Raw genomic sequence first — 17,126 nt, 5'->3', positions numbered from 1 at the left:
TATTATATATATATTAATGTATAATAAATAATATATATATATAATATATTATCATACATAATAGCACATCTCAGGATCTTCTGCTGAACAGATGTGTACGTTCAGATGCAAAGTTCATTTGCTTTTACATGTAATCTATTGATATTTTAAATAATTGTGTTCTACACCAATGTTGTCATGTTTAGTTTTTGTAGTAAAAGGAGAAAGTTGTAGCAATCCACAAGGATCACTGGCCAAGTAACTGAAGAATTAACATAAAATAGGTAAAACTCAAAAAATGTCTTCATGTGGAGAAACATTTTTTTAGGTTAAAACATCAACTCAAAATTTCAGGCATAACCTGTGCATAGTGCATACAATGAATTAATGTTCGCTGCATAGTCAGCCCAAAACCAAACATTACCGTTAAGTCCCGTCCAGTCTCAGTTCAGTCCAAAAAAAGTTCAAATCCACTCCAGAACTTCAGAAAACCCCCCCCCAAAAAACAAGATGTGTCAACAAAAAAATAATTATCTCCGAAGCGAATGCAGAGCTCTGGTACACCAGTAATAAAAAAAACAAAATCCAGAAAGTCCTTTGATTATTTTATTTTATTTTTTTAATCATTTAAATACAAAAAACAGGCATCCGCCATCTTTCAAAAGGAATACAGATGTTAAACGAAACATAAATTCATGACTTTACTCTGTCTTAAGAATTTCATTTTTCTCATGCATTTTGTCAAACCTTAGCGTAACGTGACATCGTCACAAGTGCACTACAATGGTAGAAAATGTCGGGTCTGACTTGAGTTTCTTTGGGTGTATTTTATTTTGAAAAGAACTTGTGCTGCTGTCAAAAATAATAAAATTGCAGCATAACACTACTTTATTTCAGTTATTGTATTTTTTAAAGCTAAATGAATGAATAAGAAGCCACAAAACATAAATAAAGTGTATTTTTTGAAATGGTGAAGAAGAAGAAACGTCTTCATCATCCATGTAACTCCTCTGTTCGCCTCCTAGTTCTCGGACTCACAGACGTCGGAGGCGACGCGATCGGAGGTTGCGGTCGGATAATTCCTCCTGCCGTTCCAAAACAGAGGACAGGTACGCCCCCCACCCCCATCCACACCCCCACACACCCACCCACTCCATCCATTTATCTTATCAGTCCAGAGTGTCTGCTGAGGGAAGTGATAAGAGGAGGTGACTTCCTCGACCACATCAGCAGCTGCTATCACCATCTCTGAGAAATGTAGTCTCCTGATCAATACAATCAATCATGACGCATCCCAAAATATTAGATGATGTGGAGGAAGCTCTGATGGGTTTTAAAGGTCAAATAGAGTTTGCACAATTAAACTTTTGCTACAATATTTGATTTGCAGAATTAAACCAGGAAGATGTGGATTTTCCTAAGAACTTTTCAGGGATTTCTTGTTTTCAGATTTCTTCAGGGATCTTGGAATGTCTTGTTTAAAAAGTCATCAGAAAATCTGATAATTTAAGGAGTCAATGTGGATGTGAACAGATTTAATGATTTGTTCGGGCCAAAAGTAGAGTTTCTCAAATTGTTTTGTTTTCCATCCTCTCTGAACTGACAAAAGTAACTAAACCAGCTCCCAGTTTTCCACGTTCTCCAAGCTCACTGCAGCTTTTCGTTCACAGATATCCTCTGCAAAAGTCTGTGGTTCATCAGACTTTTAGAGACCTCGCAGCTGTTGAAGAGGAAACCAGAGCAGCGCTCCGCCACACGGACGCCAGACCTACAACCAAATCTGTGTGTACCGCGGCTCCAAAATGTCGCTCCGTCCTGTCGGCCTGCGCCGTAAGTAACCTGGAACAGTCGAGGTGTTGCTGCTGGTTCTGTTTCTCCTTTAGAAGCCTTTCAGCTGATAGTGAGTCCAAACCAAATGTTTACGTTTTGACTTTTTGAGTTCTTTTGGATTTAAAAAAAAAAATACAAGCAAGGCTGTGGAGCAAAGGTGTTTTCTAAATTATTTCTGTTTCACTCCAAACTCAATTTTACATTTAGACTTCGTCTTAAGAGAAAGGATAAAAAAGCAAAGTAAAAGGAGCTTTTACAATTAACTTTCAACCAAACTGCTTCACTTTTATTTTTGTGCTTTTGTCAATAAAGTTTCATTTTCATTGTGAACTGATTTCACTAAAGCTAAGAATCATGTTAGGTTCAGAATCTGCAAATAAAGTTGTTTGAAAATAAAAAAATCTAAAAGATTAACCATGAAATGTGTCTTTAATAGGAATTTTTTTTCATGATCAAGCAAATAATTATAAATATTTATAAATAAAATCTGCCAAATCACTGATGCGAAACAGTGGGTGCTGTTACGCTGTGGCGACCCCGAAAGGGATAAGCTGAAAGTGAACTACTACATAAATAAAATCCACATACTTAAGTAACAAAAGATCTTTGGTGTCTTCTTCTTGCTTATTTCCTTAAAATATTACATTCAAGCCAGTAAAACCCAAAATAGAAAGATTAACAGTCATCTGTCCAACTTCCTAAAATGAAACAAAAAGATGAGTTATTGAAAAGCAAACACAAACTCTTTGCAATGTGCTGCACATTTCTGTCTTTGCATTTTTTGACTTCTTATCTCTTTGCATGCTTTCTCCTTGGCTTTTTTGTTGAAGGAATTTTTCCTGTTCATAGTTTTTCTTTTATTTTTGATTAATTTATGTCTAAATCTTAGCAGCTCTCTCGCCGGAATGATGCTAAATAAAAGTAAAGTGTAATAATAAAATGTTCCCTTTTCATTCTGTATTTGTTTCATGTTATTTAACTAAATCCTACACAAAAACTAAGAAATAAAATTGCAGACGTTTACAAATGTTAGCACCTTTTTCTTGTATTCTGTCTTAGTATATTTGCATTTTTACTCTTTTATTTATTTAAAATATTGGCAAGATCCACCATGAACAAGAAAAACTCTGATCAGAAGTTTCTTTTGGGACTCTGACAGTAACTTTGTAGTGAAATATATTTTTTTTTAATTTGCACGGCTCTTAAAGGAGAGCAGGAGTTCTAACTGGATTGAAATTTGAACATTTACTATTACTGTAGTTTTGAGGGTTAATGATGGACATCAGTTACCATCATGAATGCTATAGAAGTAATAAGAGTTTACTTGATATTTGTTCATTTGTCTTTATTTCCATGGAGCTCAAAATCTGGTTAAACCTGTTCACTACAAAAATAATTAAGCCTTTAACATTAAAGCTTTTGTTTCATTTCGTTCTTTTAAATACTAAACTCTTCAAATGTTACTGTTTATTCCAGTATATTCCAAAGTGAAGAAAATCCGCTTTGCACTATCATGCAGCACTTTACTTTAGAAAAGTGTTGCATACGTTGACTGTGTTTGAGAACTGGGCTGAATGACTCCTCCCCCCTGACGGTCCAAACTGGAACTGCCTGGAAGTTGTTTTTGATAAACCAATTTTTGTTTCATTATAGTTTTAACTTTATTGTGAGTTATTCGTATCATAATCTGACCAATCAGATGCCTCAGTAATAGTAGTACTTCCTGTGGTTCAAACATTCAAAAGGTTTGATTGACAGATTTCGTGTAGCCTTTTTTCAAGAGGTAGGGGTGTGGCCTTCTAAAGAGCTCACCCTTTTATTTTAAGAGTGGTTGTCATAGAAACGAGGGCTCAGAACATCTCGGCTCAATCGCTGGTTAAGTTTTGTCTGTCCTCAACATGGCGGCATCCACAATATGAAAAAATGGTGACTGAACTGATTTCATGAAGCCAAAAGTAAGCCGGTTTCTATGGATGACGTCACATTTACTTGCTCCAGTCCTCATATACAGACAATGGCTGCCTGTCGATGCAAAGACGATTTGAAAAGCTGCTTTTCTCTGCGTCAATAATCATGCCAACGGTCAACGAAATAGGGAATGAAAGCGTGTTATTTAGGTTTCATCAGCGACATGACTAGACAAGACTACGTTGTTTTATCCTTCACATAAAATCAAATCAAAACTCAAAAAAACCTTTGCTAACATTTGTATTTGACTGTATTTGTGATTATCCAGTTTGTTTTCTCACATATATGTGAAAGAATTATAAAGAAATTCACATATAAAGTGTCCTGACTTAACAGACATAAATATATTTCATTTTATTTTGGATCATAATGAAATAAGGTGATTGGACAAAACAAGTTTGAATATGTATCACAGAGTTGAAATGCAGTTGAATGAATGAATCTTGATTATATCAGGAGGTCATTTTACATTAAATCCATGAAGATTTCTCTTCTTGTAAAAATCTAAATTAACTCCAAAAACACAACAATTAGTTTTGTAGCACTGTTTGTATGGAGAGAAAATAGACTCACCCCGATGTGTGTGTGTGTGTGTAATTCTTGATTTGTAACTTCAAACAATACATATTTACAATAAGTATAAGATGTAGAAGTAAAATAAAATAAATCTTGGAGATGTGAAGAGTTTCACATCAGATTTGTTCATAAATGCAGTTTTGTGTGTGTATATTAGGAGATTTGTGCTTATTTTTTCAAGATTTGTGTGTGTAACTAGTTTTAAGCTGTTGTAATTTTAATTTGTTCATGTGTAAATTTTATTTTGTATTTTTTTTATTTAAAAATGTTTGCACTTCTGCACAAAATGTATTATCTGAGTTAAAAATCAAGAATTAAGCACACATAAATCAGGGTGAGTCTGTTTTCTCTCCATACAGTTTCAACTAGTCGTTAAAAAACTATAACTTGTAAATTGACTAAAAGTGATTTGGTGAAAAAGCCTTTGTGAGACCAGACTTTCAAGCCTTGAAAAAGCATTTTTCCCCTTTCTTTTTTTCTACGTTTTTTTTTTTTTTTTTTCCATTTTCACTCCAGAAAAAAGAAAAAAACAAATCCAGCAAAAAGGAACAGAACACTGGCTCTGGGTTTAAGGAAAAGGTTATTGTCTTTTCATGCAATTTTGGACTCTAATGATGCACTTATGTTGCCCGCTCTTCCCCTTTTTTGTTTTGTTTTTTTACACCTTACCTACTTAAGGAGGAAATCTTGATTGGTAAGTTGCTGCTATCCGCAGATTCAGGGATTTACTTTTAGGTGGCTGCAGGCTAATTGTTTGTTCTGACAGGAGAAAGAGCTCAGTCTTCTGTCCTTTCTGAGGGCTTTCTTAGTTAGACTGATGGGATCTCTGTCTTCAAACCTTTTCTTTTCTACATGATACTCTTTTTTGTGACGTTTGTTCAATGTTCTTTAAAGCAGGCTTTTCAGCGGGGGGCTCTTGTTTCCTTTTTTGATTTCTCTTCTCTTGAGTTAGAGCCAGTAGATCCAGCCTAGATTTTCTTTTCTTCTCCTCTCTCATAACTGTACAGTTTCAGCTTAGATCTCTGAACTCTTTTCTTTTTCTTCAGACTTTCTTTCAGGGTTATAATCGCATGCTTCAGACTTGCATGATGTCTTTATCTTTCAAATTCTTCTGTCCCGAGAAAATAAAAATCTCTTCACTGTGTTTTAAGGGAAGATGTGCCTTTTGTAAAAAGCAGAAATTAGGTTTTGTTTGATGCAGGGCAGCTTTCAACATGTGCTTTTTTTGTTTGTTTGTTTCAGATTTTGCCCTCAAATCCTGGAAAAGTTCTTTTCAACGGAAGCGGAGCTCAAGATTGCAGAGACGGTCCGCATGATTACGATTCTGGTAATGACACATCTTCGCCTCCGTCAAGCAAAACTGGTGTTTCCCAAGCGAGCGCCGCTGAATACGCCAGGACGGGACGCGTGGCCTCGGCGTTCAGAGACAGCGCCTCGGATTCAGGGAACTCTGTGACCAGCTTTGCTTCCTCCTGCAAACCTTTCGGGGAAAACAGCCTGTCTGCACCCCTCTGCAATCAAATCAGCAACAGGTAAATAATGTATAGAGTCAGAGAAAGGTGAAAAACAGCTGACAAAACACTAAAGTCTATCTGTCAATACCCTCTTCAATCTTTTCAAAATGTTCCCAACAGTCTTTTAATTTGGATTTTTTGCCAAAATCAAAAAAAATTGTAATTTTCCAGGACAAAGTTTTCCAGAGCAGTTCATTAGAACTCACCTGTGGGCGCAGAGCAGGGGCGGAGCCACAATATTGAGTCAATATTAGTATTATTATTGACAATCATAAAAAAATATATGATTCAAAAGTTTTGAGAATTAATAGAAGCACCTTAGCTGAAAGAACTGCTGTTATAATATTAATAATAATAAAAATTATAAAATGGTTTGAAATACTTATGTTTGATTCCTTTCACCGCCCTTACAAAGTCTTCTGCTCCATCCTGGATCTCCATATGAAATGTTCTAGCTACACCCCTGCGCAGATCAACAATATCTTTCTGCTCTCCTTTTCCGAGAGCTCTCTATTTACATTCTCTACCGCTAGCTTACAGCCCCTCACAGCCCCACCCTTATACCAGCAGTGCAACAAAAATGCCGAGCAACGTCAGAGTTATCCAGCCGTACAGTTTAGATCCAGATTCCAGCTCAAAGACGTACGGATCACCGTCCAAAGCCAGTACCGATCCGCGTTCCAGGTTAAGTCTAGGGTTAGGGTATCCGGTGGGGTCCACATCCAGGTACTGGACCGGTACCAGTTTGTGATTTAATTGGAACATTGAGCATGTCAAAAAACGACAAGTTGGGGACACCCAAAACGTCAAATTTGGACCCGTGGGGGGGTCCTTAGCTATATGTCAAAATGTAACCATTTGGGAATTCAATTAAATGTTATTTAAATTGCCCATTACCTCAAAACAATTGCCACATTGGGCTTCATGTCAGTAAATGTACAGAAGCAGAAAGTTGGTCATAAAATAGAAACAGCTGATTACTAAACCAAGCTAAACAGACTAAAACTGGTTATCCTTTTCCTTAAGCCCTCCTTCCCGGTTAAGAAAACTCCTAAAACACATGATTTCTGGAAAAAATGTTGACATTGCAGTGACTCTACAAGTTCATGAACCTCTACGAAAAGGTCTAATCCCTCATTTTTTATCTCAATTAGCAGAGGAAACACCTGATCCTCCTTTGTGAAGCCAAAGAAAAGAATCCCACAACCTCATTTCTGCAGTCAATGCAACACAAGACTGCAACATATAAGAAGCTCCAAACAGTGTAGAATGTTCTGGAAGGCAAGCATATAAAAGTGTTATAGGTATAGAGAAACACTGACTGTGTGTGAGTTCACTGAACTGCATAAAACGTCTTTGGCGAGCTTCATAATTGAGGTTCCAGGAGGGTCAGCACACAGTTCAGCAGGATTTCTCTGACCGTCCCACCGGCAATGTTTTTGCTTCGTCCTTCCTTATAAATTCGTTCATTCTCTTCTGTCCCATGAAGTTTTCCAACCAGGCCATGGAAAAAAAGGGGGAATTTAGAGACTTTAAATGTACTCTGGATAAAGTCACCTCAGGAGAACGGTGGCTCCGTGTGCGGCCGCCCTTGTTGAAGGTGACTGTGAGAGGTTTTTGCCTAAAACATGGCCAAACTAAAAAGTGGATACTAGCCAAGACATACAATCTGATGGTATGCCCCTTTATGCATCGAGATAGAAAGAAATTAAAATTTTGAATTACTATTGATGTGTTCAGTTGCTGTATGTTTAAATTCCTGATACTCAAAGCAGTGGAATGTCCCACCGTGTTTGCAGAGAGCAGATAACCTTGGGATGTCACGTAGAGGTGGTCGGATCATCAGCGATAACCAGCTGTGAATCGCGGAGGAGGAGTTCGTCTCAGACAAAAGGTCGCTCTTCCAGCAGCAGGAGCAGATCCTCAGGGAGTTCCAGATACTTGGGACGCTACTCCAGAAGCTCCTCGTTGTCCTCTCGCAGGTAGATATGACGACATGTGCTGTAAACGAGCTCAAACCCTCGTCTCCTGCAGCGTCAGCCTCCTTTGTTTCTTCACAGCTCGTACTCGCGCTCCCCCAGTCACTCAGATGTCAGGCGAAAAGGCAGCAAGTCCAGCCTGAGCTCCAGAGGAAGCTACTCCAGACACAGCGCTGACAGGTGAACTTCAACTCCTAATAACTCCCCGTCTGTCGCTCGAGTCCGTCTCTCCCCTCCTGGGTACAAGTTTCCTGAAGGTGGATATGTGGACGGAGTGGTGCCGATTGGTTAGAGTTTGAGGTGTTTGGTTGTCTGGAGCCCCCACAAAGACCATACCGGTTGAGCCTGGCCAAGTCTGCTGGGAGCTAGTGGGAGGAGCTTGATGCTTTTGAATGTGAATGGCGGTTTAGTCTTGGGTCCATTGGCTCCTTGTTCCCGGTGGGCCTCTGTCCATGATGTGAGTTCTCCTGTACTCCCACTGTTGACTTGGCCACTCCCTGTACAGTCCTGGGAGTTCTTGCCCGTGCCTCTGTCCATGCAGAAGAATCCCTGGGTGGATTGGACCATGTGGACCTCCTGAGTGGCTATAGTCTGGTTCTGGGGTCGTGTGAAGGATGCTCAACACTCCCGGGTGATGTTGGGGGTTCTTGATTTGTTGACCTCTAGGAGGCAATACAAACGTGTCAAGAAGACAGAGGCCCAATCCGAACTCTTCCCGTCTCCCTTCCCCTTCATTTAGCCCTCCAAACGGAGAGTTATAAAAAATAGTGTCTCATATTTCAGACGTCACTTTTGAACGATGACGTCACCAATAATCGCCAGTCTGCTAGCTTTAGAGCTTCCCGCGCTTAAATATACATAACAACAGCAGTTTATAACTTTAAAAAGGTCATGCTACAACAAAAAGTCATTACTTACATTTAAATGTAAACGTCTGTGGTTCAGAGCGCACCCACGTGAAGAAAAGGAGCATTTGAAGGGTCGGATTTCTAAAATACATTTCCCAAACACACTTGGACCTAAACTGCCCCTTCAAATGGAGGGGAAGGGAGAAGGGAAGAAGATTTTAGAATAGTTTCCTACCAACCCTGGAGATGCCAACACGCTCTCTTTGACATAGTTTAACTTTTCGACTGTTTCCGCGATCAGCATGAATCCACTGGGGTCGCCCCTCCACTTCACACACAAATTTAGGTTTAGTTTTTGTTGTGCTGGTTTTGTTTGGTTCTTTTTCTCCTCTATCCTCAGCAGTCTTATACTGCTGGCTTTTGTTATTTTAGTTTGGGGTAGTCTTGATTTGCGGGCTTTGTTTGTTTATTTTCATTAGTTAGATTTAGTGATGCAGCATTAGCAGGAGCTGCAGACTTAGACGGTTGACATGACTGGGCCAGCAGTTTTTCTGACTTATTTTCTGTTTGGCCGAGGTTCCAATTCCTTTTGTTTTGTCTTTTTTTGTTTGAACCAGTACAGTAATTGTTTCATTACTGTTAATGTCAATTCGCCTCAAACATAGTCAATCTCCTATTGTCTCTAGCTTTCACTAGCTGTCCGTGATTTGTTTTTATTTCTTTTTTCTCAGTTCAGTTTTTGTTTTTTTGTTTACTTAAACTTCCTGAAATGTCATGTTGGGTGTAGGGTTGATATTGAGAGCCTCTACTGCTCTGTGTGTGAGTGTGTGTGTTTTGTTATGTGTTTTGTACTATTTTATTTGGTTTCTACTCTTTTTTTATCTTTTTGAAATGGAGGACCCCCTTGAAAACAAGATCTAGGGCAGGGGTATTCAAGTCCAGGCCTCGAGGGCCGGTGTCCTACATGTTTTCCAACCAACCTTCCATTGAAGCTCCTTATTGGCTGCTAATTTCCAGGATCAGGTATGTTTAGCCAATAAGGAGCTTCAATGGAAGGTTGGTTGGAAAACATGTAGGACACCGGCCCTCGAGGCCTGCACTTGAATACCCCTGATCTAGGGGTTCATCCTCACACTTCAGTTTAAATGTGTAACTAAATAAATTTGTTTTAGGACACAGGACTTCATTTATTTGTTAAACTGTATTCCTTTTATCCCTACTGGTGTCCAGTTTCTATGATATAGTCCTCTTTTTGTATTGGCTGTTGGGGACGTAACAAGTTACAGTAGTCAAAATAATGTAAAACTAAAGCTCTGGCGTTAAAGAGTGTCTGATTACTCTGCTCTCATTTTGTGTGTCTCCATATGTATCTATGCATATGTATATTTTTTTGTTCGTGTTTTTAACTTTAGAATTATTCCTTTGGTTTTGCAGCCCGGATTTAATTAGCATTTTAATTAAATTAGTTATAATAATCGAAACTATGCTTTTTTTTAAATCTACAATATACATTTCCAGTTATTTCTGTATTCTGCATATTGTGGGTCTGTGTTTATAATGTGTTTATACCATGGTCTGGGTGAATACTCGATTCTGATTGGCTGCTGGGTGTGCATTAAAAACTGATAATGCACAGTAATAACGCACACCTAAAAAAGAAGTTCCGGTCACACAGACCAAACGTTCGATATCACTGCGCAGGCTTCTTTAAAACACATTTTTCCTTCATCGTCTGGACAAAACAAGCAGTAATGGATGAACTTTCTCTCTGAACTGATGCTTTATTCAACTTCTTGTAGCGACCAGCATTTATATTCCTCTCCTTTTGTAAGGTAAATTAATATTGACAAATTGGTTATTCTCCTTCTAATAAAACACCACTCGACATGAAAGGTGTAGTCTTCTGTTTCACCACAAGAGGGAGTTTCTCATTTTAGAGCAGCTCAGAAGAACGAACCTGCCGTGAAATGAAACACAGACAGAAGCTGAATATGTTCTAGCTGCTCACTGAAGGATTAACGACAGAAAAAGAAGAAAAATATCCTAATTTGTCCGGGTCTTTCTTTCAAAACAGTGACACTTTACCGCTGCAGCTGAGGTCTGTAACGGCTTCCGGCTTCATGCCATGTTCCATATCACCGTGACAACAAACCGCATCACGGATGATCAAATAGTCCGCTTTTTTGTGAAAAAATTAGCTAAACCAAAGAAATAACAAGAATAAAGTACTAAATATTGATTAAATGTTTATTTATTTTGTAAAGACCATGGTATAAGCGGGATAATACCCTCCGAAGAGTGCATTATGAGAAATTAACGCACTTCACGGAGGCAACCGTCCTCCGCTTCGCGTCGGACGGTTTAGGCCTCCGCGTCGTGCGTTAATTTCTCATAACGCACACTTCGTCGGGTATTATCCCTTACATAAACTAGGGATTCATTTCAAACTTCATCTTTTGGTTTTGTCTCAGTTCGACATAAGATTTGGGTTTTAAAAAACAATAAATTTGGAAAAATGCTTTCTTTTAAACTTGTTAATATGCAAGTAATGTCATAAACCAATGAAAACTACATTCTTCTCCAGTTCAGCACAACACACACGTTTGACACTTTCACTGTAAACAAATGCAGACCTAGTAGAGAAACTGTAACTTCACTTTCACAGCGATTCAGTCACATGGTAGAACAGGTTCAGTTTTAAACCAACAACCATAACAGTCCTAATATTTACAATGTTTTTGCACTGATAAGTTCTAAATCTTACTGTTCATTTGGACCGTGACGATAAGGTTCTCCACGGGTTTGGGTTTCTTTTCTCCATATTCTCCGGTACTCCTGTCCTCTTAAGCTGGTTTGTGGGGGCCCTGGGGGGGTGGATGTTCCTGTCTGCTTATTTCTGCACAAAACAGATGTTTGTTTGCAGGTTTGCCTGATGCATTAAATATGTATATGTTTCTGTGAGCTAGTATATATATGAGTGTGTGAGCTGGCCTGTTTTAGGAATGGATCTGCTTAATATGTTTGTGCGTTGAGTTGTGTCTGTTTGTGTTCGTTTTGCACAAAAATTGAGTCTTTCTGTGAAGATTTATTTATTGCATTTTCATCTTTAAGCCTCAAGATACTTTAATTGCTTATTCTGATATTTTTTCTTCTCTTTATCTCCACTGTTTTTGTGTCTTTATGCCATCTACGTTAAATTCAGAAATTCAAGAAAAAAATAAAATCTATTAAAGCGAAGTCAAACTTTAACAACAAAAAAGATTTATGCAAAAAGACACCAGGTTTGCCCGAAAACCATAAAACATAACCTCAACTGTCTGATTGGCTATTAAAAAAGATATAAAATGAAAAAAGGAGAAAATCACAATAATCAAAGTCATTATTTATAATTACTGATGTAAAAGAATAAACTAACGATGCTGCTCATACAGTGTTTGAATGGAGTCATTTCTGCTTCCTCAGACTTCGAGACAGAAAGAGAAGAGCGGACTCCAGGGAGACGGATGCAAAACACGGACGTAAAGTCAGGAAGCGAGGACGCCGCAAATCCTACACGCCCATGAGGAAGAGGAGGAGGGACTCGCCGAGTCACCTTGAAGCTCGGCGCATCACAAGGTGCTTCAATTTACATTATTTACTTCAGGATTATTCAATTGTAACATTTTTCCTAATATTTTTTATTTTATGTTAAGCACTTTGCGGTGTTCTCCAACAGGAAACATCTTAAATAGGGCTGAATTTGAATTATTCACATTTGAATTGTACTAAATGCAGTTCAAACTGCATTCAACCATAAAGTTTGGAGGAAAAAATGGCAGATTTTTATTTATTCACAACTTTTTAGGAATCAAATTTGTGTCAGAGTGCTAAAAGAAAGGGAGAAATAGAGGTAAAGGGTCTGAACGCAAACTTAGATCAGGAAGAGAAAATATCCAGAACGCCGGGATGATAAAATGTGATCATAGTTGTTGGAGAAACCGAGATTAACAGATAAAAATCATCCAAAACATCATCGAGTTCCTCCGCAGAACTGTCTTTAGAACCTTAAAGGAACATTTGAGTCTAAAAATCCCTCCAAGTGGATCGTTTCTTCCATCTTCATGGACAGAATTTTAAGTCTTTATGGTTTTAAGATGATTTTAGTTTCCAAAAATAGACTTTATTTGAACTTTCCTTACAATGACAGCCAAAGAAACTGGAAGCAGTGAGAAACCATTGAAATGGGCGGAGCTAGATGAAGATTTCAATGTAATACAAAAAAAAATTAATTAAAAGTTTTTGATGATTTTCAAAACTTACAGGATTTCAGTGAGAGTACAAGTCGAAAAAAGCATCATGGATGATTCTTTTAGGATTAGTTTGTGTATCTTCCTTTATATCCGTCTTGTCGGCTTATCTTCCTCATGTAAATTTACAGGATTAATCTGAGGCATAGAACAGGATTCCCATCTGCCTTTGGCTTTGTGGAGGAATTTTCTGAAATTATCCCAAACGTATGCATGTTTGTGTGTAACTCTGGATTTATGTGTGTGTTATTTTTGATTTGTAACTCACTTTCTGCTTAACTTTGTGTCCTTGCAGTTGTGTATTCACATGAACATAAATTACAACCAAAAAAAATACAATGTACACACGCAGTACTTAAAATTACAACAGCTTGAAACCATCTACGCACACACAAAGCCACATTTTTGTGCAAATCGGATGTGAGACTAATTTCACGTCTCTAAGATTCGTCCATAAGTGATGCATTTAAATGCTGCTAGGATGTTGGGTTATCACAGTTTTCTTATCAGCCGCTTTGAGCTTCGATTGTGAATTGTATATGGTAAAAGCTAGACATTTTTCCACTTTCTTAAACATATATACCTAAATATAATAAAGATATAATTAAAATAAAAAAGTCTAAACGTCTTTTTTTTATATTCCACATTAAAGTTTCTCTATTATCAGCGCCCTGATGACCCAGGATTCTAGCAGCATTTAAACGCATCATTTACGCACAAAGAGTCTCACATCATATTTGTGTGTAAATATGATTTTGTGTTTGCGTAACAAGTGATTTGTGCATACTTTTTTCAAGATTTCAATGTGTATGGTAATTAGTTGTGAGACTCTTCTCTTTTCCAAATTTCTTGTGTAAGTGATGCGTTTAAATGCCGCTAGAATGCTGGGTCATCAGAGATTTCTTGTCAGCCGCTTTAAACTTAGATTGTGAACTTAGAATTATTTCATCATAAGATACCATCTTAAGATAATACATACTGTGTCACTAAGTCGACTAAATTTAAAAGCAAAAAAAAATGAATACAATTATATTACATAATATTAAAAATGTTTATATATATATATATATATATATATATAGATATATAGTTTTCATCAAATTAAAATTTTGGTTTGATGGTTTATACAACTCAAAAATTTAATTAGATGAAAAGTAATATTTTTAAATGTAACAAACTACTGAACTTTTGTTAATTGATCCAATGTTTCACTTTTTACAGTCTATGTATATATATATATATATATATATAAACTTTAATAAAACTAAAAAAAATGTATACAACCATAAACTATAATAATTTATGGTTATATTTGTTCAGCATTTTCAGGTATCAAGCTGATTTGATAACTTGTTAACTGAAACCGCTGATGCCAATACCCTGATAAAATATTAGATAAATGTCAAATTAGCCTAATAAACTAAAAAAAAATAAAACTTGGGTTAGCTAAAACAGCTAGCATGTAGCTTAAATGTTAGCTAAAACTCCAAAGTAGCCTAAAAAAATCTTAATAAATGCCATAAAAGTAACTTTTTATCATAGTTATGAATAATAAAAGGGAAGAAATATTATTCCAGTATAATTAACCCTAAATAACTTTCAAAATTTTACTCTCCATAAAAATGTATTTTGTCCAAATTATACAAGTTAGAAATAACATCGGGCCATTAATAACAATAAAATGAAATGATCTGGAGGGCTGGATAGAATAACCCGGAGGGCCGGATCCGGCCCCCGGGCCTTAACTTTGACACGTGTGGTCTACAAGGTTCCTCAGTATCATTCAGCTTCATGTTTTCCATGTTACCTGCTAAAACACACCTGGTGTAGCTCATCAGGAGTTTACCTGCTGACGTCTGAAAGTCCTTCAAAGCAGACAAACAGAAAAATCCAGCAGCTGGAGGTTCCCAAGGACCAGAGATAAGAAACCCCGCCCTCCACAGGAAGTTAGGTTTTGAAAAACATTAGTGTGAAGCTGTGCAAACAAGTTTTTAGATAAAAAAAAATGTTTACGTTTTTAAAGCTTGACAGTGTGAAAACACTAAATAAGAGCAGCTTCTTGATGTTTCCTCCACAGTGCCAGGAAGAGACCCATTCCGTACTTCCGGCCGAGCCCCCCCTCCAGCAGTCGTTCCACCAGCGTGTCGTCCTGGAGCAGCCTCTTCACGCGCAGCCGCAGCCCCATCCACAGCATCAGCCGCAGTCGCAGCCGCAGCCACAGCTTCTCCTCCTACAGGAGCTACAGCCGCAGCTCATCCTGGAACTCCACCTGCGGGAGCCGCAGTCGCAGCCGCAGCCGCAGTTTGCAGAACAAACGCAGGAAAACGAGGCATTAGAGTCCGGAGCTGCGGAAAACTCTCCTTTTCTTTCCTCGTTTGGTTTCTTGTTCTGCATCCTCCTGCATGAACGCTCAGCCTCTGCAGATCCAAACGGACTCTTCCCGTATTTATTCGTGCCAAACTGTTCATGTGTCTGCACTCTGACCATTAAATGATCCCGCTAAACCGTCTTCACGCTGAATTATTAAAGCATTTGATTCACACACACACACAAATGCAGGTCTTTGAACTAGACGTCGACTCTGCTGATGCTTCAGAGAGATGAACGCCGCTGCCTTCAGGAAGAAAAGGTTTTGACTCTGATCTCTTCACCAAAACAAACATGTTTTCTCAGTCTAGGTGAGCTGACACAGAGTAAACAGCCTGTCAGCTCAAATGTCAGATTAATTTATCCTCTGATCACATGGGGGGGGTTCTGAAATGTCACTGAGTGTAATACAACAGAGAGCGGCTGAAACAACATTTTGATGCAACCAGAGGAAAAATCTGCTCCCAGAGAGCTGAACATCTGATCTGATCCTGGAAAGAATTTATCCTGTTCACCCCAAATGGTTTTTACATTTTTATTTTACTGGAAAATGAGCAAAAATCATGAAAAACAAACATCGCAGTGGTCGACCCCTGATCAGAAGAGTGTTGGTTTGATTCCTGCCTTGTCCACCCATGTGTCAAAGTGTCCTTGGGCAAGACACTGAACCCCAAATTGAATCTGGTGGGAGGTTGGCGCCAGTGTTCAGCAGCGGAGCCGCTACCAGTGTGTGAATGGGTGAGTGGGTGAATGGGTCTATGACTGTAAAACGCTTTGGGCCTTCGAAGAAGGTAGAAAGTCCCATACAAGTATGCGCCATTCACCATTTAATTAAACAAAATTTTAAATGAAATTTTGTTTTTATACAAAATTATTAAAATTTGCTCTGAGAGCTTAAAAGTTCAGATTTAACTATTTGCGGCTTCCCTTATCATTTTATTAAACAAATTCTTACTAAACTGCGACAGACTGGCGACCTGTCCAGGGTGTACCCCGCCTTCGCCCTTCAGTAGCCGGGATAGGCTCCGGCACCCCCGCGACCCCGACAGGGACAAAGCGGTCAAGAAGATGGATGGATGGAAATTCTTACTAAATATATGCAATTATTTTGGTAAAGACCGTAAAGCATGTGTCAAAGTTATGGCCCGGGGGCCGGATCCGGCTCGCCGGGTAATTCTATCTGGCCCTCCAGAGCCTTTTATGTTATTGTTGTTAATGCTTCGATGTTATCTTGTGCTTATTTCTAACTTGTATAATTTTATTTATTTATTTAAGGTTTAAGTTAATTTACTCTGGAATAATATCGCTGCCTTTTCATTATTCATAGTTAAGTTAAAAAGTTAAGGTTTTAAAAATTGTCACTCTGTTAGCTTTTTGGACTATTTTGGCATTTACCAAGATTTTTTAGGCTAATTTAGAGTTTAGCTAATATTTTAGCTACATGCTAGCTGTTTTGGCTAAATTAAGCTTTTTTTCAGTTTTAAAGCTATTTTGACGTTTAGCTATTTCATCAGCTACATGTTAGCTGTTTTGGCTAACCTACTTTTTATATATATATATTTTTAGGCTAATTTGGCATTTGGCTGTTATTTTAGCTGAATATCAGCTTCAGCATTTTCAGCAATCAATGTCAACATCTTCAGCGGCCAAATTCAGCTTAAAAAGTTTTAGTTTTCAATACATGTTTAGAATGTTCGTCTCGTGACCAAAGTTGTGTTTTGGATTTTGGCCCCTCATGCGATTGAGTTTGCCACCACTGGATTAAAGTGACCAGATCCA

At 38.0% G+C, this 17,126-nt stretch overlaps 1 protein-coding gene across 1 annotated transcript in view; it reads left to right on the top strand.

The window, feature by feature from the left end:
* Positions 1-15,489, top strand: part of srrm4 (serine/arginine repetitive matrix 4) — a 71,531-nt gene extending 56,042 nt beyond the window's left edge. Inside the window, exons 7-13 of the mRNA XM_024276159.2 lie at positions 1,005-1,088; positions 1,650-1,809; positions 5,596-5,885; positions 7,667-7,849; positions 7,928-8,026; positions 12,157-12,309; positions 15,058-15,489. Of these exons, the coding sequence (XP_024131927.1) occupies positions 1,005-1,088; positions 1,650-1,809; positions 5,596-5,885; positions 7,667-7,849; positions 7,928-8,026; positions 12,157-12,309; positions 15,058-15,316 (1,228 nt within the window). The 3' untranslated portion in view covers positions 15,317-15,489. The remainder of the gene's footprint in view (positions 1-1,004; positions 1,089-1,649; positions 1,810-5,595; positions 5,886-7,666; positions 7,850-7,927; positions 8,027-12,156; positions 12,310-15,057) is intronic.
* Positions 15,490-17,126: the final 1,637 nt, after the last annotated feature.

Source organism: Oryzias melastigma, linkage group LG9 (genome assembly GCF_002922805.2).
Source record: "Oryzias melastigma strain HK-1 linkage group LG9, ASM292280v2, whole genome shotgun sequence".
Taxonomy (NCBI): Eukaryota; Metazoa; Chordata; class Actinopteri; order Beloniformes; family Adrianichthyidae; genus Oryzias; species Oryzias melastigma.
Note: the sequence above shows the minus strand (reverse complement) of the source record. Positions and strands in the feature narration are given on the sequence as shown.